Raw genomic sequence first — 24,249 nt, forward strand, 5'->3', positions numbered from 1 at the left:
GGCTAGATGAGAAATGAATGATGGCTAGAATATTCTAATGATGTCAACATATGCATAACTGAACCTTAAAAGGTACACTCTAGAGAAGACGGTTAAATAACCAAGGATTAGGAAACTCGATCTAGAGACGTCTTTAAGGTTGAGTTAAAATAAAGGGTAGAATAGTATAGTGAGATTTGTTATTATTATGATCCTAACAATTATTTTGCAGGTTTTTTCTAAACCCTAGATGTTGGGACATTACATGAAGGCAGGTTTTTTCTAAACCCTAGATGTTGGGACGTATTACATGAAGGTCTACGGTACATGATGCACATTGTCCTGTAACTTTTTTATTTTAAAATATAGGGAGATACCTGCTTTCATAGCTCTTCATGTCATCACACAAATTCCGAATGGCAATGACAGAGATAAGTAGGATAAGATTACATGTTTCTCAGTAGCACTAAAATCTCTCCCTTTCCTTTCAATTCACCTTCAACTAATCATAAGGCTGTAACTTATAATTAAAGTACCAGTAACAAAAGCATATCCCCCAGTGGGAAACACAAATATCAATCTGTAATCATTAGTAAACATAAGCTGATGTAAAACAACAAATGCTATAGAGGAATCTTAATGGGAAAATCATGAGACAGTTGATGATTCAGTTAATACAGTAGCGTTCCACCATATAAACTACCCTGTGGTAAAGACAAATATCAATCTGTAATCATTAGTGAACATAAGATGATGTGAAATGGGATAACCATGAGACAATTGATTATTCAATTAATTCAGTAGCATTCCACCATATAAACTATTTTACAAAAATCTGGAAACACAAGTGTTCTACAGGACCTACATTATATAGAAAGAAAGAGTATTTAAGTTATATCTGAAGTTGAAAGCCAAAGAATCTTTTAGAAAGGTAAGTTGTCCATTCATTAACTTTTTTAGAATCATCAATACAACATGTTTCCATGCCTTGTGAAAAAAGCCAATAGAAATAGGAGTCCTCACTTTTGAATCAAAGACATTTTTCGTATACATATGTACAATACAATATTATACATTTTACCAGCTTGTGTCTCAAAGCAGGGTTTATCAAGTCAGAAAAGTGTCAACCTTACAACATAGCCACTCTATCTTTAAATGTACATGACACCATAATTTATGCTTAAAATCCAAAAAAGGCATTCCATACTGCCAAGTTATATCTGAAAGACATTTGCCTGAAAACGTTCATCATACAACTGCCAATGCCCGTACCTCTCCACATGAAAGGATGCTTGGGGAATAATGTGATAAGGTTTAATCAATTTCTTCAGATTCTTTGCATTTGCTGTCACGCCATCCAATTCTCTGTTTGTGAGGTTTGGGCAACCAAACAAATCAAGATGTTCCAAGTTGGGGCATCCATCCAGTAATGCCCTCACTGCTTTTAAAGAAAGTTTTAAAAATTTCATCTCAAGATGTTTTAAATTTGGCATATATTTTGCAAAGAAAGTAGCCTCTTCATCTCCACTCAAAGGAGCCATCCTGATATACTCAGTAGGAATCACATCCCTGTGTTCAGAAGGATCGAGATAATTCAACCTGTTCCTCTTAAGGGTAGTCAAATATTTACAGTTGATTCCAATTTTTTTTAAAGAGGCATAAGATATATTATGACAACAACTGATATCAAGTTCCTCAATTTTGTAGCAACCAGAAGCAATTTGGCACACGGAAGTATCAGAAACATTTTGACACATCTTAATAGAGAGCCGTTGAATGTTTGGACACCTGCAAAGGAAACACAAATTATCAGTTTCAGATACAATAAAATAGTAAGTATATCGAAAACTAATGGGTTCAACTCTCAACTACACAAATAGATTTTCTGGAATCTGGATACTGGGCTTGATTTTGGTGAGTATACTGCAGCTTTAAATCTTACGGATGACAAAATAAAAAATTGAAAAATACAAAACAATTCTGACATTTAGTACTGACTAATTCTGTAACATAAACAGCCTTATAATAGGCAAGTTATATCATCAATATGTTCAGCTGTGTGGCTATAGCTGCAGAACTAACTGTGAAACAAAATTATAATACAGCCTACAGTGTTACATAGAGTGTGGGAAAATGTGCTACAATTTCCAGTAAAACATTAAAGAATGTTATACGATAAAATAGTAAGAAGTTAAATATATCAAAAACTAATGGGTTCAACTCTCAACTAGACAAATAGATTTGCCGGAATCTGGATGATGGGTTTGATTTTGGTGAGTATACTGCAGCTACGAATCTTACAAATGACAAACTAAAAATTTGAAAAATACAAAACGATTCTAACATTTAGTACTGACAAATACTGTGACATAAACAGCCTTATAATAGGCAAGTAGTATCATCAATATGTTCGGCTGTGTGGCTAGAGCTGCAGAACTAACTGTGAAACAAAATTATAATACAGTGTACAGTGTTGCATAGAGCATGGGAAAATGCTACAATTTCCAGTAAAACATTAAAGAATGTTATGTAGTTTTCTGGGTTTGATTGTGTATAAATTATTATCATCAACGTTTCGGATCATGCTCCATGATCCATCATCAGGATGCAAGAGAGCATAAAGAGAAAATTATAGATCACGGAGAGTGTGATCCAAAACATTGATGATAAAAATTCTACACAATCAAACCCAGAAAACTACATACATTGATATGCATTGTGGAAATCTTATACATTTACATTAAAGAATGTTTTCGTCTAAAAAGTCACAATTGATTGCTTATCTGGGTTACAGAGTCTGAAGTCCTCGGAAATTGGATGTGTTGATTTGCGAAGTCTTAGACCTCCACCTTACTTCATCAATGAGCTGCAGTTAAGACCAGCCTGAAATTGCACTGAGTCTTTATGCCACCGTAATGTTACCCTCTTACTTCTACTAGCAGAATGCTTGACATCTATAAAGCCCTAGTTCCATTGTACTGCCTACTACAAGATTCAGCGGAGTTACACAGTTGATCAAAAACTTAAAAGTTCTCTAACTACCTTTCAGCCTTGTCATAACAGAATTGTAAGAATTTGCCTAAGGGCAAAATTCACCCAAGAACTAAGAACTCAAACACAAGCACAACTGTAGACCAAAAATGGATATGATCAATTAATCAGAGTATGTCTGAATATATTGCTCTGTTCAGAATATGATATGCAAATATAAAGGCCTCTCGGGAAGCACCTGGAATGTCTCTAGAAACAACCAAGAGATAAGATAAGCATTGACAACTAAGCACCCACCTTATCCAACATTCTAGATGAGTGGATAAGATTAGAAGGTTGTAGACACCATGTGCTTAATTAGTGTGCTAACTCTTGTGTTTTAGACACCATGTGCATAAAAGGGGTGCGAAATCCTGTGTTGTCAACATGACAACTCACAAGAGTACGCATACTCCTAGGTGGCTAATAAATAAATAGTAAAAATAATGCAAAATAATAAAATAATGCATTAACCTAAGTAAACTTAAGTAAGTGTAAATAGTAAATACTTATTTACACCAACAAGAATGCTTGGCCCTTAATCTACAAGAGTGGCTATCACATACAGACATCAAGATTTAATGGAGTCCTAGGACTACCACACTAATTTTCTCACTCTTTCCAGCTCTGTTCCAAATTTTGTTAGTATCAAGTCCTATTAGTGTACTGCAGTGTAAAAATAGATAGGGTTAGGTCAATGTGATGGCTCCCTTATTTACAAGCTACCAATAGGATACTCATGTCCTCTTATGCACATGCCAAGCAAGGCAGTTGAGAAAATCTTGAGCATAAAGAGCTAGCCAATTCCATCAACAAATGCATTAATAACAACATATTCCACATTTCCAAATATCACAAGTTCAACAACAGAAGAATGAGCAATAGCTTCATACTTGACATGTAAAATGTGCCTGAAAGCATTGGCATGCCATACTGCCTGAACTTGATTGCTTCACATTTCCAAGTAAAGTAGCCAACATTGGGATTCACTTTAAATCTAATAATCTTGAAATTTGCATTTACTTTTGTAATGGGTAAGATAGTAAAAATAAAATTTGGAGTAATGTTAACATAGATAAATCCGTCTTGGATGTTTTTCTCAATTTTGAATATTCAAAACTTGTAATTAAGAGTATCTGTAAATCTATGCCCATGTGAGAAAACCCTAATTGCACAAAATACACTAAACATAAAGAAAAGATTCCATGCAAACATGATGATACTCTAACTAATGTTTTACCACCAAATGTTCATGTTTGGTAGCTTTAGTAGGATAAACTTGTAAGATTAATTAATAAAATAATAATGATTCATTAATATATATATATATATAGAAGCACTTCTATGTTAAGAGTGTTTAGCCCTCCGAGTAAGTGGTCTAGGGTCATGTCAAGCACCTTGAATTGGTCTTAGCATGGATATGGCTGTTTTCCCCCTTTTCTGCTTCTCTCTCTCTATTTCTAGCCTATTTCAAACAACTTTCTCTGTGAAACTGAGGCCTTTGACTTTCTAGGTCAAGGATGACCTTTTAGGTCAAGGTCGACCCCGACCCTGACCTAGGTCAAAGTCGACCTTGTCCCTAACCCCAAGTCCAATTTACAATTTCCAGGAGTTTTGGGATATTGGGCTTCAGAAAGTTTCCCTTTCCCGTTTCTAGGTCTGTTGTTTCGGGTATCGAAATGGTAGACTCTTAAATTGCATTTAATCTGGGTCCATTGCTAGCGGTTAAGGTTAATTGGGATTTAATGCTCCCATGTCTGCCTTCTCTAGAAGTTTGTGCTTAGATCTCTATATAAGGAAGCCGCCTCCTCTCATTTTTCAAAAAAGACACATTGTGATATCGGATGAACTATTACCTTTCTACATCCAATATGAAGTGAAGATCTCCTAAGCATTCAAGTGTTCAAGCATCCAAGATCCAATTCATCAAGGAGGACCATTGTTAGCTATTGAAGGATTCAATCTCTATAGAGCCCTCTTCTTGAAGATTTCTCCATCCATATACATCCAAGCCTTTTTCTATACAAATATACATTCAAGATTGGTGTTGAAGATCTAATGCCATTGATTTGAAACATCCTATATACATTTCTACATTCATTTGGAGCATTTGTACTTGTGGATTCAAGGATTCGAATCCTCCACAAGGATTTAAATATAAGCAAGGTGAATAATTCCATTTACTTTGTTTATACATATTGCAATTTCAATTACACTTCAAGGTTGATTCCAAACTGTGGTTTGACCAAGGCAAACCCCCTATCCAAACAAACAAACCATTTTTCTTGCAGATACAGGTGTAGAACAGCGAATTAAAGAGCAAATTTGGATACCTTTTTGTCGAACTTGTGGGATCCGCGAACATAAATTTTATTGGAGCAGTAAAGGTTAAGGTCGACTTTTCGGGGTACAATTGTGACCCAAGGTAAGATTGTGCCCCCTCTATTTGGGTCAAGGTCAACCTCCCTTCAAAAGGACAAAATTTTATGGGTTTTCTCCGTCTCGACATTTCCAATCTGCAATAGGTTGCAGAATTCCTCGAAACTGTATACAGACATCATAAATAAGCATTTTCCAAATTTATCCTACTTCAAGGTTAGTATTTATCTTTTATTTATTTCAAGATTTAAGCACATACTTCTCAAATAGGAAGACCATAGGATCTCCTCCTTTCTCCTTATTCTCCATTGCTTGATCCATTTGTGCATTGATCACTTCCTTGTGGTTAATCAATTTGGATCATTCCTATTGGGAATTTGGATTGAGAATAGGTCCTATTTTCTTCCCATTCATTTTGGTGAACCCAACACGCTTACCCTCTTTTTTTTTGTGGAATTAGATGCCCTATTGTGTTTTGTAGTGTTAAATTTCATTTTTATATTTGTTAGGTCTTTTCTTGCATTAAGATTAGATTTAGTTTATGCTCTTGCATTTTAAAATTCAAAAATACAAAAAAAAAATTGCAAAATCTCTTTCAAAGTACAAAAATATTTATGCTTTATGTTTTCTTAGATTAGTTCATTTGCATTGCATTGGTTTATGAGCTTTATTACTTCTAATCTTAGGGTTAGACGCAATTGTAGACTTATGGGTACCTTTGAGCCTGAATCTTCTTCTCCTTTCCTTAGGATTCCGGATGAGACTTTGATTCTTCTTGATTATAATCCTCTTATGGAGCAAAACTCTTCTCGCTCATCTCATGATGAGGATGATGCTTTAAGAGTTCCTCTTGAACAAGTCCAAAAACTTTCAACTGAACTTGAAAAATGGGTAATTGGCTTATTCAAGAAAACCATAATTAAGATTCTATTCAAGCTATAGAGAATCCTAAGAAAGTTCTTTGTGATAGTGATCAAGGTGTTAATCTCTTGTGTGGTATTACTCACCTTGTGCATTCCAATGTTAAACCTTTAGCTCAAGAAGCTCAAGATTTAGGGTTGTTTCCTCCTGTAACTAGTGTAGAACCTTCTTCTGTTCCTTTCCCAAGTGTTCCTACCTATACTCCTTTGGTGACTGCGATTGTTCCCTCTATCCCAATGAGTGTTCCTCCTGTGTCCCTTCCTATATCACAACCTTCTTATCATAATGTTCCTTTTACTTATTCTACTCCTCTGCCAACTGTAGTTCCTAGTGTTCCTCCAGTTGTGTCTTCCATTCCTGTAGCTTCATACACTTTACTTGGTGTTTCTAAAATTGCTAGTTCTCCTATTTCTTCTAATGATTATACTATTATCAGTTTGGCTCAAACTGTGTCATCTTTACAACAACTTGCTACCTTATTTCAAAATAAGTTTAGTATTCCTAAATATGACAGGGGAAGTCCTTTGTCCTGGTATATTGTTCGTACTCCCGTTCCTCAGCAAGCCAATATGCCTCGTCTTGAGAATGACTATGGTAAGAGAGACCATGCTCATCATGTTAAAACATTTCAAATCCTTTGTAGTGTTTATGCTCATGATCTGTGAGACCTCACCCCGACCCATCCTATCACCTATGATACATTGTTATTTTGATACTCATGCTTGTTATGTCAGAACATTATTGGATACATTGAACATTGTCATGCTATTTTGCGATGTGTGATGCTTACTTCAGTTAGTTGATTTTTGCCATTTAATGCTTATAAATATGTATAATGATGAAAGAAAATGTATGCAAGCTAACACATTTGGTTATGCAAGTCGAAAGGCTATAAATATGAGTAGAATTAGATAAACAACTAATTATTAAGAAGTAGATGCTTTAAATTATATATAATTTCCTTTAGCATGTTATTCACATTATGCACGTGATTTTTTTGGACCTACTGATGTGTGCAATGAGTGTGCAGGAAAATCAGCCAAGATAACCCAATGGAAGAAACGGAGTTAAATTTCTTGTTAATTTTGCGCTAATTTATATTGTAATTCTTTAAAGGTTGTAATTTGATCTCACTATTCTACTAACTTTTAATTATTCCTAAAAAGCCTTTAAAGGCTTAGAAGCATTAAATTTAAGTACCCCTATGGGTAAGGGTATGGGTGGGGGTACTTTCCAACCCATTAGCCTCCTAGGTTGACTCTTAGGGTCTCTTAAAAACCCTATTATAGGCTGATTTCGAAAATGGGGTTGCTCTTTACTTGGGTTAGTGAAACCAAACCTCCATCTTGAGTTACTTGAAGCTTAGTGGGGTTAGGGACCATACTTAGAGACTTTTTGGGGCGAGTTTAGTTTTTGTCACCCAATCCTCTAGTTTTGGAGGAAGTCTTGAAGATTGAAGAAAGAAAAAGGGAAGCTCTTCTCAAACCACCATTGCCATAACTCTTTTATGAAGGTAGGAGTTCTTCACTCCATGAATGGTTCTTTGTGTGTGCTCATGTTTTGAATCTTGCTTGAATCATGTTGCAGACATTGTGTAGCTATGCATTCCTTGCTTGTGTGTTGGGGGTGGATTTAGGAGAGATTTTATCTTGTTCTCTTTTGATGTTATTCATATGCCTTCTTGGTGTGTTGATTGTTTTTGAGAGATTTTCATGGGGATGTATTTGGCAACACTCACCCTTGGATAAGGAAGAAGTGGCCATGTTTGGGGAAAGGGCATTAGTTGGACCTCAATAGTGTAGAGTCTCCTCTCATGGAGAGAGGAGGGGGAAAAGGGTAGGGTGTATGGGCCCCTACTTGTCATCCCATACCTTGTTGTTATTGAGAATTCTTGAATGTGAAAAAGAATGAAAATCCTTGTGGATATAGCCCCGAAAGGGCCTTGAGAAAGAATGGAAATTCTTGAAGTTTTAAGCCCCGAAAGGGCTAAGTGAAGGTATGGTGATTGACTTCTCCTATTGAGAAAATCCACCTTTCCCCTATATTGGTTCATTGTTGGACCTATTGTGCAACCGGGTGGGAATGTATGTTCTTTTTGCTTGTCTCCTTGTGTTGTTATCTCTATGTTGTTTCTTGTATCTTCCATGTTCACCCTTGATGCAATGTAGACATTTGATAAAAGTTCTCTTGTGGAATCCTTGAAGAAATCTCATTGAATTGTGATATTTTGTAAGTTGTAATTGATTTTGATGCAGTGGCAAAGACATCGGGTTTTCTTACTGGTTCTTTCCCGATGGAGCCTTGAACCAGGATGAATAATAAAGGAAAGAAAAAGATTATGAAATCCTTCTTGCAATGCCCTCATGTGTTTCCAAACTTTGGCATACGTATGTGAGAAATTAGAATGATAGTAGATGTCTTGAACTGGGGAAATTCTAAGTTTCAATTATGTTAATGAAAGGTAAAGGGATGTATCGAAGTTTCAATATTTGAATATTAACATGTAATATCAATCCTACTTTGTGATCACCAAGCTAGCACTTTCATTGTGAATTACATTAGTGATGCAATTAAATTGGATAAGAATTATTCATCACCTTTTTGATTTTCTGAATATAATTTCAAAATTCCTTGATAAGATCCATTGAGAACAAGAGAAATTTGATTAAGAGGTTTGAATTTCTTTGAATTTAAATAAAGAAGAAAGAACACACACCTTGTTATGAGGGCTATATAGAAAAACATACAACCTTGCCTATGGATGGTTGAATTAACATGAACTATAGTGGAAAAAGAATTTCAATTCCTTGCATCCTTTTGCATTAGTGTGCTTGTTCATGGGAACTCCATTAATTCTAGAAGCATCTAAACTCATCTTGTGTAACAATGAACTTAGCAAGAAAACATGCTAGAACTTGGCAAAAACAAAGTTGGCTTTCAAATTGTGCATCTCCAGGTCTAAAAACCCTCTCTGGAAAATGTATGGAGAAGCCTTAAAATTCCCCATGTCACAGAGAATATTCCATCAAATATTCCTCCTTGCCTTGCAAATTAAAATCATTGTTAAATTTTGTAATAATATAACTTTAATACGAATTGAATACAAAGCCTCAAAATATATATATGATAATGTTTTTTAATTCTACTTCCCAACAAGAAACTTTTTTGGCATTTAATTCTACAAGACTTATTGTGCAAGTCGAATCATATAAAAGGGTTTTAATATACAAAAAAAAAAAAGAAATTATCTCAACTGCCTGTCAGCAAGTACAGGGGTCGAGTCTTGGCAGGGCATGAGAATTTTCTTCAAACTCTTTATGGGTGTCAGACCTATTTTTTTTACCTTCCCCACTCACCTTCTAAACCTGCGATTGACGTGGGGCATGGTGGCTTGTGGGAGTGGTGTATGGGGTTAACATAAAAGTTATATCCCCCTGTGTTTCTCACCCACCCCCCATCCCAATGTTCCTTATGCCGCACGCGAGATCCGAGGCACGGCGGAGGGAGGGGACAGGTCTGCGTGCGCAGACCTTTGGACAGTGCATGGGTTTTGGGGCAGTGCGCAAGGGAGAGGGGGCCACTTGCGTGGCTAGACCTTTGGCTAGTGTGAAGGTAGGTGGGGTATGGTTTGGGCGAGTTTAGGTGGGGTATCGTAAGGGTTAAGTCTTGGGTAAGTGTAAGTTAGTAAGTTAGTTAGATTTAGTTGTAATTGTAATTAGTAGTAGTCATGTTTAATTTAGTAATTAGGTTAGTTATGTTTCAATATGAAGTTGAACTAGGATAGTTTTAAATTTACTGAGTTAAATTTAGTTGTTATATTGTTAGTGTAGTGTTAAATCATGTTAATTTAAAATTTAAATTATGTTAATTTATATTAATAGTCAAGGATCATTCAGTTAATATTTATGTTTAGTTAGTTGAAATGTATTGTGTTAAGAAATGATGTTAATATTAAATTAGTTATTATAAAAGTTTAAACTTGGAAATTTGAATATCTTGATTTGAATGATTTAAATGTTTAATAATTAGTTTTATAGATTGCGAGAAGAGTTAGAGGGTTCCCTACACGAGCACTTAAAAGTTGAACCTAAAATTTTAGTAGTTCTAAATAACGTTCAGTTGACTCTTAGATCTAATTGAATTAACCCTAGTCTTCAATCATAATTGTAATGATAGATTGATGCAAGATGGATTGTTATGATTATGTAGGAGTTAGCTTTCTAATAAACTTAGGATTAGAGTTAAAGGTTTAATTTATTTGCGTAACTCTAGTGCTCATTGGTAAGGGAAGTAATGGATACATTAAATATTAATTGTCATAGTATGCTTTAGTTCAGATTTCTTTCATTCAATTTAATTTATTATTATCTCTTAGGTAGTTGCACTAATTCAGTTTATGATTAAGGATTGTTGAAATTGTAAGTTAGCTCAAGATCATTTTTGATGAAAGTTAAGTTAACGTTAAATTTTACGCGTGAAGATTATAAAACTTAGATGTAGTGTACAGAACCTTGCTTATATTATGAGCACAAGCATATCAAGCTTATAGGAGCATAAGTTTTTAACTTTAAAAAAAAAAAAAATTGCGGGTGTGTTTTTGCCCTTACTTTCGGGCATGACATGATCATAGGATTTTAGCTAAATTGTTTGCTCAAACTTTTTGTGACAAGGCATTACAATGGTTTTGTTCCTTGACTGCTTATTCTATTTATTCATTTTCTCAATTTGCTAATGCTTTTATTCAACAATTTCAAAACAATATTGGCCCGCAAGTGTCTTGGACTGATTTGATGCATTGTAAACAAAATTCTAAAGAAAAAATGACTAAATTTATTGGTAGATTTAAGCATTTGCATGCTCGGATTTCCTATCCTATTTCTACTTACTGAATTTGCTTCTTTTCAACAACTTTGTGTAGCGCTTCATCATTATCGATTACAAGTGAGTCAATTTGAGAGCACCACTCCAATGGCTCCTATTCCTGTTGATAAAAGTGACATTGCTCCTAATCCAAATAAAGTTCAAAAAATCAACAACTATGTCAAGATAAATAAACAAACCAATACAGTTACTGATCAAGTTGTTGCATCTCATAATGCCACTTTTGCATCCACTCATCTTTTGGAATCTTTATATTCTATTATGAATAGGTTGTTAACTACTACTATGATTACTTTACCTACTATAATAGCATCTAAATCTTTTGATCCTAAAGTTTTTTGTCAATATCATCGCCAAAATGGTCATAATACTGAGAAATGTTACTCTTTAAAACATAAGGTTCAGGACTTAATTGATTCTAAAGCTTTATCTATTGATAATTTTGATGGTAGTGGGAATAAATCTATTTCTCCTCCTAATCAAAATTTGCAAATTTATACGAATCCTTTACCTATACATTATACTAATACTATTGCTCAGCCATCTTCTATGGATATTGTGTATGATTCAAAGATGAATGACCTTAATCATGTTAATCAAGTGAATCATGTGGTTCAATCTATATCTCCACCTCAGTCTCAACCTCTGTTTCAGCTCTACCTAAACTGAAACCTAAGCCTAAATTGAAGCCTCAACCTAGACCTCGACAACAACCTAAGAAAAAATGACCTCAAGAACTTTTGATTACCTTTGATGATTCTAAGACTATTAAAGCTCATGATGGTCCCTTTATATTTATGCTAAGATAGCTGAGATACCCACTCGTGGTTGTCTTGTTGATCCCACCTCCTTAGTCAATGTTATTACAGAAGAAAATCTTTTTAATGAAAGGATTGTAACATGATTTTTATGATACATCGGATGTGTGGATTCAAACTTGTAATGGTTTTCTTTATCCATCATTTGGTTTTATTGATTTACCGGTTGAACTTTGTGGAAAAATTGTGAACACGACCTTTGTTGTTGTTCCTACTTTTGATCAATTTCAAGTTAAGCTTGGTTTACCATGGTTAAATGGCATGCATGTTGTTGCTTCACCTATTCATAAATGTCTTAAGTTTGTTTATGATGATGAAATGAAGATAGTTAATCAAAGTTTATATCATACTTCTAGGCCCAAGGATTCTGCTACCATTGACTTCTTTTGGCTTTCATTACCTAATTCATGTCCTTCTCGTCCTAATCATCTTTTCCGTTCATATCAAGCCTATAAGCATCATAAGATTCTCGAGTTAAGTTTACCTCCTATGGATCTTAACCATGGTCTTTTGCCTATAGCTTACATACCTCTTTTTATCTATGGCTTCTACATATGTTAATCAAGCTCCTCCTGTTGCTTGTTAGTCTCCTGATAATCTATTAATCCTCCTATAGAACCTGTGAAGGATCCCGTAATTGTTCCTCCTAGTTCTCAACACATTTCAAGTAAGGCAAAGTGTAATCGATCTGCTAATGAACGTCGTAAAAAGCGTCGTGCTCAAACTAAAGCTTGTAATTTTGTTCTTCAAAAATCTTTACCTTCTTTGGATACAACTATGCATGATGTGTTAGAAGAAGTTATTACTAATAATGATGTTAAGCTGCATGATTCTGATGATTCTATTTGTATCTTAGATCCTATTTTGATTAATCTAGATGAAGAAGATACTCTTAATGATGTTGATGATGTTAATCACGAATATGAAACTATTGACACTGACATTGATTTGCCTAATATGCTTTCCTCGCAATTGACACTTACACCTAGTATTGAACATTGTGATTCTCAAGAGAATTCTTGTTTGGAACTAGCTATCATTCCTGCTATGTTGGATATAGTCCCTCTTGCGAGTTACCCATCTTCCATAAATAATATACGACGAGATGGGGAGAGTAAGCGATGTGCTTGATTGGCTAGTCCTTCATGGTAGCCTTTTGTGTGTTTATCTATTGTATTGTGTTTTTCCCGTAATACGTTTGCTAAATGTTGTTAGATTCCTTTATACGATCTTTGTTGCTCTATTGGTGCAAGGTGATAAAATAATCGAACCTATTGTACTATTCCTCTATATGTATCTCTATTCTTCCATATGTTGTTTCATGTTATGTTGTTCCTATGTTATTGTTCGTACATGTTTCCTTGTATAATCTGCTTGGATTCGCGACTTGGTAGTACTGATTCTTTTTGGTCTCTAGGTTATGGTCCAAAAATATTCTTCTTTGTATCTCTAATGTGATCTTTCCTCCTTTGTGATTGTAGTTCTACTTTCTTTGGGGAATGATGTCAATTCATTTACAATAATATCATTCATATATATATATATATATATATATAATCATACTGACCCCACAGTAGGTAGATCCCTTCTGTGTTCTCTATATGTTTATGTACTATTTCCCTTGATTTGTCTTCATCTGGGGGCATCTTGTAGCGGAAACGTAATTAGTGGAGTTGTTTATGTTTCTGTTAAAGCCATTGCTCCTGTTAAAGTGTTAGTAATGACTTTAACATGGGGGCATACACTCTGCTCACTTATTGCACACACGCACTTTTCAAAACATATATATTATTTTTGGATTAATGACTAATCCTTAAAGCATGGAATTATATTTTAGGATCTCTTGATCGCTCCAATTTCAAATAAATTTTGATCCCTTAAAGTCAAAGGTGTTTTTAAGATTGGATCTCTTTTGTTTTTTTTTTGGTCTTACTCTTATAGAATAGAATATTCTTAAGAGTAAATCCTTGATGGGTTGACTAGTGAGTAGCCACATTCACTAGGCAGCTGAATTCCATCTTTCCAGTTGCGCAGTTTCCTTGTGTGGTTCACAATGAGACATAAGTTTTCATAGGGCGAGATAATCACTCTTTTTCTTTTCTCTTTTTCTAGAGATGTCTCTCTTATTGTGATCTTGGAGTTGACGAAGACTTAAGTATCTGGGGGCTTGAGGATCTCTTTGTCCCTTTGATTTTAATAAGATTATCTTTTCATTATGATCTACTTTATCAAGAGTTTGCACCGAGTCCATACTCTTGCTAAAGTGGAGGCTAAATGTATCGTCTTAAAATGGAAGCACTTCTATGTTGAGAGTGTTTAGCCCTTCGAGTAAGTGCTTTGGGGTCATATCAAGCGCCTTGAATTGGTCTTTGATGGATATGGTTGTTTTCCCCCTTTTCTGCTTCTCTCTCTGTTTCTAGCCTATTTTTGACAACTTTCTTTGTGAAACTGAGGCCTTTATCTTTCGAGGTCGAGGTTGACCTCGACCCTCACCTAGTTCAAGGACGACCTTGACCCTAACCTAGGGTAGGGTCAACCTCGTCCCTGACCCCAGGTCCAATTTTCAATTTTTGGGAGTTTCGAAATATCGTGCTTTAGAAAGTTTCTTTTTCTCACTTTCGGGTCTACTGTTTCAGGTTTCAAAATGGTAGACTCTTAAATTGCATTTAATCTAGGTCCATATTTAGGGGTTAAGGTAAATTGGGATTTAATGCTCCCATGTCTGCCTTCTCTAGGAGTTCGTGCCCTAGATCTCTTATAAGGAATCCTCTTCCTCTCATTTTTAAAAAAAAGCTACATTGTGATATCAGACGAACTATAACCTTTCTACATCCACTATGAAGTGAAGATCTACTAAGCATTTAAGTGTTCAAGCATTCAAGATCCAATTCATCAAGGAGGACCATTGTTAGCTATTGAAGGATTCAATCTCTATGGAGCCCTCTTCTTGAAGATTTCTCCATCCATATTCATCTAAGCCTTTTTCCACGCAAAGATACATTCAAGATTAGTGTTGAAGATCTAATGCCATTGATTTGAAACATCATACATACATTTCTACATTCATTTGGAGCATTCGTACTTGTGGATTCAAGGATTTGAATCCTCCACGAGGATTTCAACATAAGCAAGTTGTATAGTTCCATTTACTTTGTTTATACATATTGCAATTTCAATTTAATTTTCAAGGTTGATTCCAAACTGGGGTTTGACCAAGGCAAACCCCCCATCCAAACAAACCAACCATTTTTCTTGCAGATACAAGTGTAGAACAGCAAATTAAAGAGCAGATTTGAATACCCTTTTTGTCAAACTTGCGAGATCCGCGAACAGAAAATTTTGTCAGAGCAATATAGGTCAAGGTCGACTTTTTGGGGTACAATTGTGCCCCGAGGTAAGATTGTGCCCCTTTATCTAAGTCAAGGTCGACCTCCCTTCAAAAGGACAAAATATTTCTGGGTTTCCTCCGTCTCAACATTTTCATTCTAGAGTAGATTGTGAAATTCCCCAAAACTGTATACAGACATCAAAAATCAACATTTTCCAAATTTATCCTACTTCAATATTAGTATTTGTCTTTTATCTATTTCAAGATTTAAGCACATACTTCTCAAATAGGAAGACCATAGGATCTCCTCCTTTATCCTTATTCTCCATTGCTTGATCCATTTGTGCATTGATCACTTCCTTGTGATTAATCAATTTGGATCATTCCTATTGGGAATTTGGGTTGGGGATAGGTCCTATTTTCTTCGTATTCAATATATATAATTAAGATTATTATTATATTAATTGTATTAATAACCAGACAAGGAACATGTCTCCACTTGGTATATTCCTCATATAAACACACATACCAATATGTCTACCAGTGCTTGGTACACGTGCAGTGATCCTACCTGTTACATCCCAATTTTTGACCTAGCTTGAAATATAGACATTGAGGTTCACATGAAGTCAGTTGGCAGTTTAATTTGATATAATCTGGCGAAATGGTAAGATAGTTGTTATGATTTCAAGTGAAGATGACATGCTAATTATTCGTTAATCGCGAATTCATGGAATTAAGACGAAAGGTTAACTAATATGATTATTTATAATTTATAATTTAATTACAGAGAAATTCCTTGCAAGGAGCTTGTCGAAGGGGTGGAAGCATTGTCTGGAAAAGAATTAGGTAGGGCATCACCATCACCATCATTGGACAGACAGGTAAAAGACTAAGCGATTTGTAACAGGACTCATCTCTGGAATTGCATGAGTTGTTAATAATTAATTAAGTTTAAATATAAAAGTATTCTTAAAAGATTTTAAATTATCTTTCGTCGTATTATTTTTAATAATAGTTTATATATGTGCATTTGAATATAAAAATGTTTTGGCATCTTTATATGTTAATAAATTAATAGAATGATGTTTTAAAAGTACTTATAAGATTTTAATAATTTTCGAATTATAATAATATTTGTGTTATTTTCACTTTCCAGCTCTATTATTTCTAATTTAATATTCTTTAATGTTAGCACTTAGTCATCGATTTAAACATTAAATAATATTAATAGAATAAAACCTTTCATCTTTCACCTTCGATTTAGTATATCTTCCTTTTCATTTTTCTTTTCCAACAGATGGAATGCAAATCAAAATTGAGATCTTGTAACGGCAGGAAGCCGTAAGGTCAGGTTTAATTTAATAAATATGCTGACCTTGTCATCTATCGGGAGAGGAATATCTGTCTTCCTTCCATTCTGAAAAACGTGTACCACCCTGCTTAGCCACGGTACCCATAACACCATTATACTCTCATCTTTGTATTGCTAGTTGTCGTCTCTACTTGCGGAAATCTGAAGGAAGCAACCGAGCATAGATATAGTTCACCGACTGTGTAGCCGTGAGTCAAGTAAGGACGTGTTTGAAGTTTATTTTCCATATTTCATTTACAGATTCTTGTACTTTATGAGTTGGGGTTTTGATTCAAACCTTATGTAATACTTCAGATTGTAACAATCATGTTGTTTACTTTATATTTTGAATTCCTGTTAATGCCTTATAGTCTACATCCATGAATTGCTTATTGAACAGTTGGGTGAATGATAGAGAATGCCGACTGTGACAAAATTAAAGGTTTGATTGTTCTTTTGTTTCTCAAAGTAATATTGTACGCCATTACTTGTAATTTTCTTTTGATAATTCCATCATCAAATCATGTTAAACTCTGCATGTGGAATTGCAAATCATACTTGGATGGTCTTTCCTTCACAGGCAAACTTAATATTCAAATTAATGATTGATACAGAGAAATATAGGTATCTTTAGTATAATCTATTAGTGATGTGGTAGAGAATATTTTGTGAGCATTCAAAATGGTTAGTGAGTGCAATGAGTTGTTCTTTTCTAGTTTGCAAGTTGGATATAATATGAGTGCCTCTGTTGTATCTATGTGTATTGAGAATTTTTTTTCAAGGATATAGATATTGAAAATTGGTTGAAGATATAAGCGTAGGAGACAAGTAAGAATGTTGCCAAATTTAGAATGGTCAGTCGTGTTTTCTTTCTAATGCAACTGTTGAATCAAGAATGTTCAATGTGTCTCTTTTTCATTAATATAATTGCAGACTGAATCGGGGTGGTCAGTAAAAGAATTCTAGTTCTTGGAAACTGCCTTAAACCATAAACGTTTCTTTATTCATAAAAGAGTATTAAACATGTATAAAAGATATGGATATGCAATGACAAACTATGATTAACTAATTCAGTTCAGAATGTATTACAAACATTCATACCCTACAAGAGTGAATTTATTAATATTAAACAAGCACCTGGAAATCACGAGCTTGGAGGCCTAATGAGGTTGAGGGGGTGTGAGGAAAGATTCATCAACAATAAGAACCAGTAATATCAGTTATGATATTTTAATATATATCGTTTAATATGAATTTAATAATAGCTCATGCATATTCCTATTATGATGATCTCCTGCTGCCAAGTCATATGGCATGTTATATATCATGATGCTCAATGAATGGTAAGATGTTCCCTGTCAATTCCAGGTAGGGAGGGCCTTTCTCATTAGAGATCGTATGGGGATATATATTGTGGTCTGAGGTTGGGTGGTAAAGCCCCTGGCAATGTTTCACCTCTCTCAAGATGTTAAATATGCGTCAAACAGAGATAAGCCATGAAATCAATTGTTTATCGGAAACAGGTATTATCATTTTTGTTTATGAGAAGGTAAGATTAAATTGAAGTATTTCATTGTTATCATCATTTTACTTCATATAAATGAATATTGAATATAAGTAATTCTCTAATCTTGAGAAATTGTCAAAGATAAGCAAAAGGAAGGAAAAGAAATCCGAAGCCCTAATTGATTGTGTGATAGCTAGAAGCTTAATTGATATGGTGGTATTGGAAGCCCTAACTGAATCCGTGGTATCGAAAACCCTAGTTGAATCCGTGGTTGCGAAAGCCCTAAGTGGTAAAGCAGCACCAAAAGCCCTAAATAAACCGATGGTAATTGATGCCCTAATTGGTAAGATGATATGTGATGCCCTAATTTAAGTTATATTGGTATTTAATGGTATTCATCAAATGATTTTTGAGATAGTAGTCGATTTGAGAAATTGTTAGTGTATTTGTGGACTAACCCGGGTGGTTGCAGAAGCATACTTAGATGATTTCCAGTCTCATTTTTCCGAGGTATATGATTTCAATTTCTGAAGTAATTTCATTAAAAGGTATTTCAAGTATTTAGTTAAGAAATTTTTGTTTAACTGACTTTAACGGTAAATCTTCTTCACATGAACATGAATGATGTAACTGCCTTCTTATGAAATCGAAGTTATAACCGTATTCTATGCATATGTTAGATGTTAATTTAGACCTGGAAAATCTGAATGTTACACTACCTCTGAAAATCAATATGGTATCAGAGCCAACCTGCAAGCTTGTATGTAATAATAATCTAGAATAGTTTGTAATAAGTTCAATGCAATAGACATTCAAAGAATTTTGAATTGTAGCATATACAATTTTTAGCCTTGACTATTGAGTTTGAAAATCTCACGTCAAGTCAAAGTTCATATTTATTAAAATGTGCAAAGGAATACAAATTACCTTCAACCTAAATAAAGTTGCATATTAATATATTTCATAGAAAGTATTAAAAATTCATTCTAGATGGGAAAGAATAAGTTGTCAAGTTTTTCACCAATCACAACAGATCAATTCCTTCCACTAAAGAGGCATTTAGCCTCATCTACAGCAGCTGGAAGAACAGGATAAAACGGAAGCCATGGCTCAATGAATAATAACGCCAATTATAGACCCGTTCGAGAAAACAACCAATCCTATTTTCAAACTAGTAGACGTCAATGGAAGTTAATGTTGGGTGTCGATGCTAACGGGTCAGAATGCGTTGAGAAGAACAATATTAAAAAAAAGGATAACTAAAATGATTTCCCTATCATAATATGCAATGAGTATGACAAGCTTTACACATCCTAGATTGATTATGGAAAAAGAGAAAATAAATTCATTTATATGAGTCTGTCAAGTTTTTCACCAATCACAACAGATCAATTCCTTCCACTAAAGAGGCATTTAGCCTCATCTACAGTAGCTGGAAGAAGAACAGGATGAAACGAAAGCCATGGCTCAATGAATAATAATGCCAATTATAGACCCGTTTGAGAAAACAACCAGTCCTATTTTCAAACTAGTAGACATCAATGGAAGTTAATGTTGGGTGTCGATGCTAACGGGTCAGACCGCGTTGAGAAGAACAATATTAAAAAAAAGGATAACTAAAATGATTTCCCTATCATAATATGCAATGAGTATGACAAGCTTTACACATCCTAGATTGATTATGGAAAAAGAGAAAATAAATTCATTTATACGAGTCTTTGATAAATCTGACAGAACCATGCGCATATTAGTATTGACATAAGCTAATAAATAGGTCACACCTATGGATTCAACCGACTAGTAACATAAACACAAATTGGTGTTTCAAATCCAGTTCTTTTTCAGATATAGGAGATGTGCTCGTTTGACAAGCATATATGCGCAGGACAACCAAACTCTAGATAAGAAGAGAGATACATATTGTGTGATTATTATAACTTCAAAACTACTCGAGGTCGATGAGAGAGAGGGTGAACACAAGGTTGCCAAGTTTCTCAACTGAAGAATCGAATCTTGTAAGGTGGTCTTTGGATTTCGTGGGTATCAACCATTATACCACCTCATGTAGATTACTGAACATGGAACTCAGGGAAGTTGAAGATGTCTGGAATAGTAAGCAAGGTTTAATATTTTGATTTTGTGAAATAGAGATCATTAGCAGTCTTATGTACGCAAGGTTTAATATTTTGATTTTGTGACATAGAGATCATTAGCAGACTTATGTACGCAAGGTTTAGTCTTTTGATTTTGTGACAAAGTTTAGTTATCAATTTTGTGGATAGAAGCAATAAATATTTTCAGCACAAATACATTCCCAAACACAGACCTGTTCTTTGAATGTCTTCAAAAGTATCTAAAGGAGAATGCTCCTCAGGAATTTTCCGTGCTAATCCCTTGTAACATTCTTATGCAATGAGCATGAAATGTTTTTTCCTTTGATGGAACATGAATGGGCATCACTAAAGACAAAATGTGAGAATGGTAAATCATGGCATTCTGAGTTTGAACATCTTTCAAGAACTTGGAGAGAAGGTATGGTAGAGTTCAACATTAGGTACATTAAAACATGGAAGAATTTTGTGACCATAAAAAGGATGGATGTTGATGAGATATTTCTCCTCGATAATGATATAAGTATTTTCAGTACTATTTTTATTTTCTTATCAAAATCAATTTCTCTTATTTGTATTTCCATATGTACTATAAGAGCTATGTGCCTTGATTTTTTCCTCTGAGAATGTTGTCACAAGAAGAGGGAGATGGAAATGCAAAGGGAGGCTGAAATTTCAAACAACCTTGAAAGAGAGGGAGTAGATAGAAGATATGATTCAGTCTACCTTCGATGATCTCGATCATATTGATTCAAAGGGAGTAAACCATGTTGAAATGGATTCTTTAATGATCAATAAATTGTAGCAAACAAAAGGACTGCGATTCATGAATATACCACGTGACTATGTGATTTGAATGGGCCTAACCCTTGTGTACATCATGAGGAAGTGACGACTTCCAACTGATGTCACTTGTATTTGCAAAAGTTATTGTAAGGTGACGATCTTACAATAACTTGTATTACGAGATCAAACAAATTGAGTATATGATGAATGTCTTGCATCTCAACATTCTGGGAGGCCAATACTCTTGATATCAGACATGATATCAAACCTCTTGAGTATTTGGTGGATACCATTAATATTCTGGGAGACCAATACTCAAGATATCAGACGTGATATCAAACTTTATTTTAAGTACTTGATGATTATCATTAATATTCTGGGAGGATGAATATCATTGATATTCCGAGAGGCCAATACTCTTGATATCAGATGTGATATCAAACCTCTTTTGAGTACTTGGTGAATATCATTTATATTCTGGGAGGCCAATACTCAAGATATCAAATGTGCTATCACACCTTATTTGAGTAATTGGTAAATATCGAATATTGATATTCTAGAAGACCAGTACTCGTGATCAAAGATATTTTTATATTAGATTGAGGTCATGTGTTTATCCTCCCTAGCTAAGAGAGAGTGTTGATGTTTGGTAGCTTTAGTATACACCTGTAAGATTAATTAATATAATAATAATGACATATATATATATATATATATATTAGATTAATGAACAGACATGTCCCTTGACATGTCTCCTTTTTGTTTTTTCCCCATATAAATATAAGAGGATGTTGCATTTGGAACACACATACCAATACATCTACTAGCGCTTAGTACACTTGCAACAATCCTACCTCTGAAAATCAACACCAAAAATCATGTACAGCACTCTGCACTGCAAAAGAGCCAATCATGCACATTACTTCTATGCAGTATAAGTCAACTGCAAAATTTGTGCCAAACAACACAAAAACCTAGTGAGAACATAGAATTAGAAGAAGAAGAATAAATACACCAAGCAAATATCTGGTCAATCTGAATGAAAATATGTCGACTCCAAAAATGAAAATGTTTGCTGCAAAACAAGCACACAAATTTTAAGTTCTAGCAAGACCAAGTAAATCATGATTCCAAATATGCAGTTGAGTTTGAACACTTTTGTCATCCAGCAGATTCACTCCAAGATCCTGTCAATTTACAATACCGTGTGTAAATGATTAGTATGTTCTCTTCTTTTGTGAAGCAAGTCTCCTCTCTAGCTACAACCTATGCTTGATGCATTTCCCAGATTGATGTATGTGCACCTGTAACTTTCAATGACTTCTAACTACAAACACAATCGCCAACCAAAGAAAGATTGACCGTTTCATTATAGATGTGTTTGGGAACTGGGCAGACGACCCCTGTTCCCTTGGAATATATTCTCCCATTGCCAACATCATTTTTTGCAGGCCTTTGGGTAATCTCATAGATGTGATTGTCTAGGTTGAAAAAAAATTCTTAAGGAAGACAATGTTCCAGTAATGCTTTTATCAACCATAACTGTTCAAGAAGTATAGTCTCCCTTGATTCAATATTCACTTCTGATCCTCCATGAATGCAAATATGTATATCTATTTAATGCACCCCAGTTTGACACCTTAATTTTTTGTCAATTGAGGAATACTTGTAATAATTTAAATTTAAAATATCCTGGATATCCTAGTCAGCTAGTGAAGTTTTTTTACCACATGAGATTTCAGTGCTTTATTGATGCAACTTCACATCACCTACTTCTTACAAAATTGTTGGTTGTTAAACAAAGTTGATTGATTAGTTACACTAAGTATCACTCTAGTGAGTTGTAAGCCTGACTTGAAGCTTTAGTTGATACTTCACAAGTTCGTAGCTTAAGTTTTCTAATCTTGGTCAACATTGAAAGTATTGGATCAGTTTCCTAATCTTAGCTGACATTGAAAGATACGTGTATTTATGAGGTTCATGGCTGGAGTAAAAGTCATAGAAGAAATGAATGTCTAATTGCATATACAAATCCTATCTTCCTCCAGGCAGAAACCTTGAAGCAGCCCACCAAATGGACAAAATCCCTATCCACAGTGATCATTACCATTGCCATTCTATTCCACTGGGATATCCCCTATCCTAAATTAGATTAATAGTAATAAATAAAAATATAAATTAAATAAATAAATAACGATATTATTTTGTAAAATCTCTTCAAAAAATTTAAAAATAGAGACATAACTGATAAACATAAATAATAAGATTTTAAAAATCATAACAAAAACGTTAAGACAATCACGTAGTGGATAATACAAGATTTAAACTTTGGTCTCAAATATCATTTCTCCAAAGAAGTCAATGCCTTAAGTAGACAACCCACAGGAGATGTCAGAACAGCATCAGATTTGATTTCCTTGTGTATGCATCAAACATTATGATGCTACGTCAGAATTAGGAAGACTCCTTGGAACATGAATTTTATTTATATATATATATATATATATATATATATATATATATATATATATATATATATATCACAATAATAAGGAAAGAAGATGCACACGTACTGAACTCCATGGCTTAGAGATTGGAAATATATCTCTTTGACAGCAATCATAATCAACACATCCATAGTTGTTCCATGTAAGCAACATTACTACAAATAGAATACTGGTTAACGGTGGTAAGGCTAGTAATCTTCCAACTGGGCAAAAGAGTCGAATTAAAAAATCACTGGTGTAGTTAACTAGGATGCCAACATTCAAAGACTAATGGACAGTCTGCAAATGTGCCCTCCTATATGACACCATGTGAAACAAGGTGAACCCCCCTATCATGCCTTGAGTAAAATGAATCGATATAAAGATAGAGACGCAAGGAATGGAACAGCATAGAGAAACAAGAAAAAAAGAATCATAATACCATCTGGATAAGGAAAGCAGAATAATATATCGATACATCACTTTAACCGTGGTTAGCGCTACCACGGGGATTATAGCGATACTACATTCCAAGAGATATTACTAGATAAAAAAGGAAATTGTTATCTGGTCTGAACACAACCAGGTGACTGGTATGATCAGTAATACCACTATAGCTAAAAGTATACAAATCAGAATATTATCCTTAGTTAAACTCATACTCTCGAA

At 34.4% G+C, this 24,249-nt stretch overlaps 1 protein-coding gene across 1 annotated transcript in view; it reads right to left on the minus strand.

Annotated features, from left to right (window-relative positions):
• Positions 1-900: 900 nt before the first annotated feature.
• The window catches only part of LOC149533664 (F-box protein SKIP1-like), a 55,710-nt gene continuing 32,361 nt past the window's right edge, over positions 901-24,249 (minus strand). Inside the window, exon 2 of the mRNA XM_089804493.1 lies at positions 901-1,767. Coding sequence (XP_089660619.1) covers positions 1,194-1,767 — 574 coding nt within the window. The 3' untranslated portion in view covers positions 901-1,193. The remainder of the gene's footprint in view (positions 1,768-24,249) is intronic.

The sequence above is a fragment of the Cupressus sempervirens genome, chromosome 10 (assembly GCF_028749045.1).
Source record: "Cupressus sempervirens isolate cs-2001-9-10 chromosome 10, ASM2874904v1, whole genome shotgun sequence".
Taxonomy (NCBI): domain Eukaryota; kingdom Viridiplantae; phylum Streptophyta; class Pinopsida; order Cupressales; family Cupressaceae; genus Cupressus; species Cupressus sempervirens.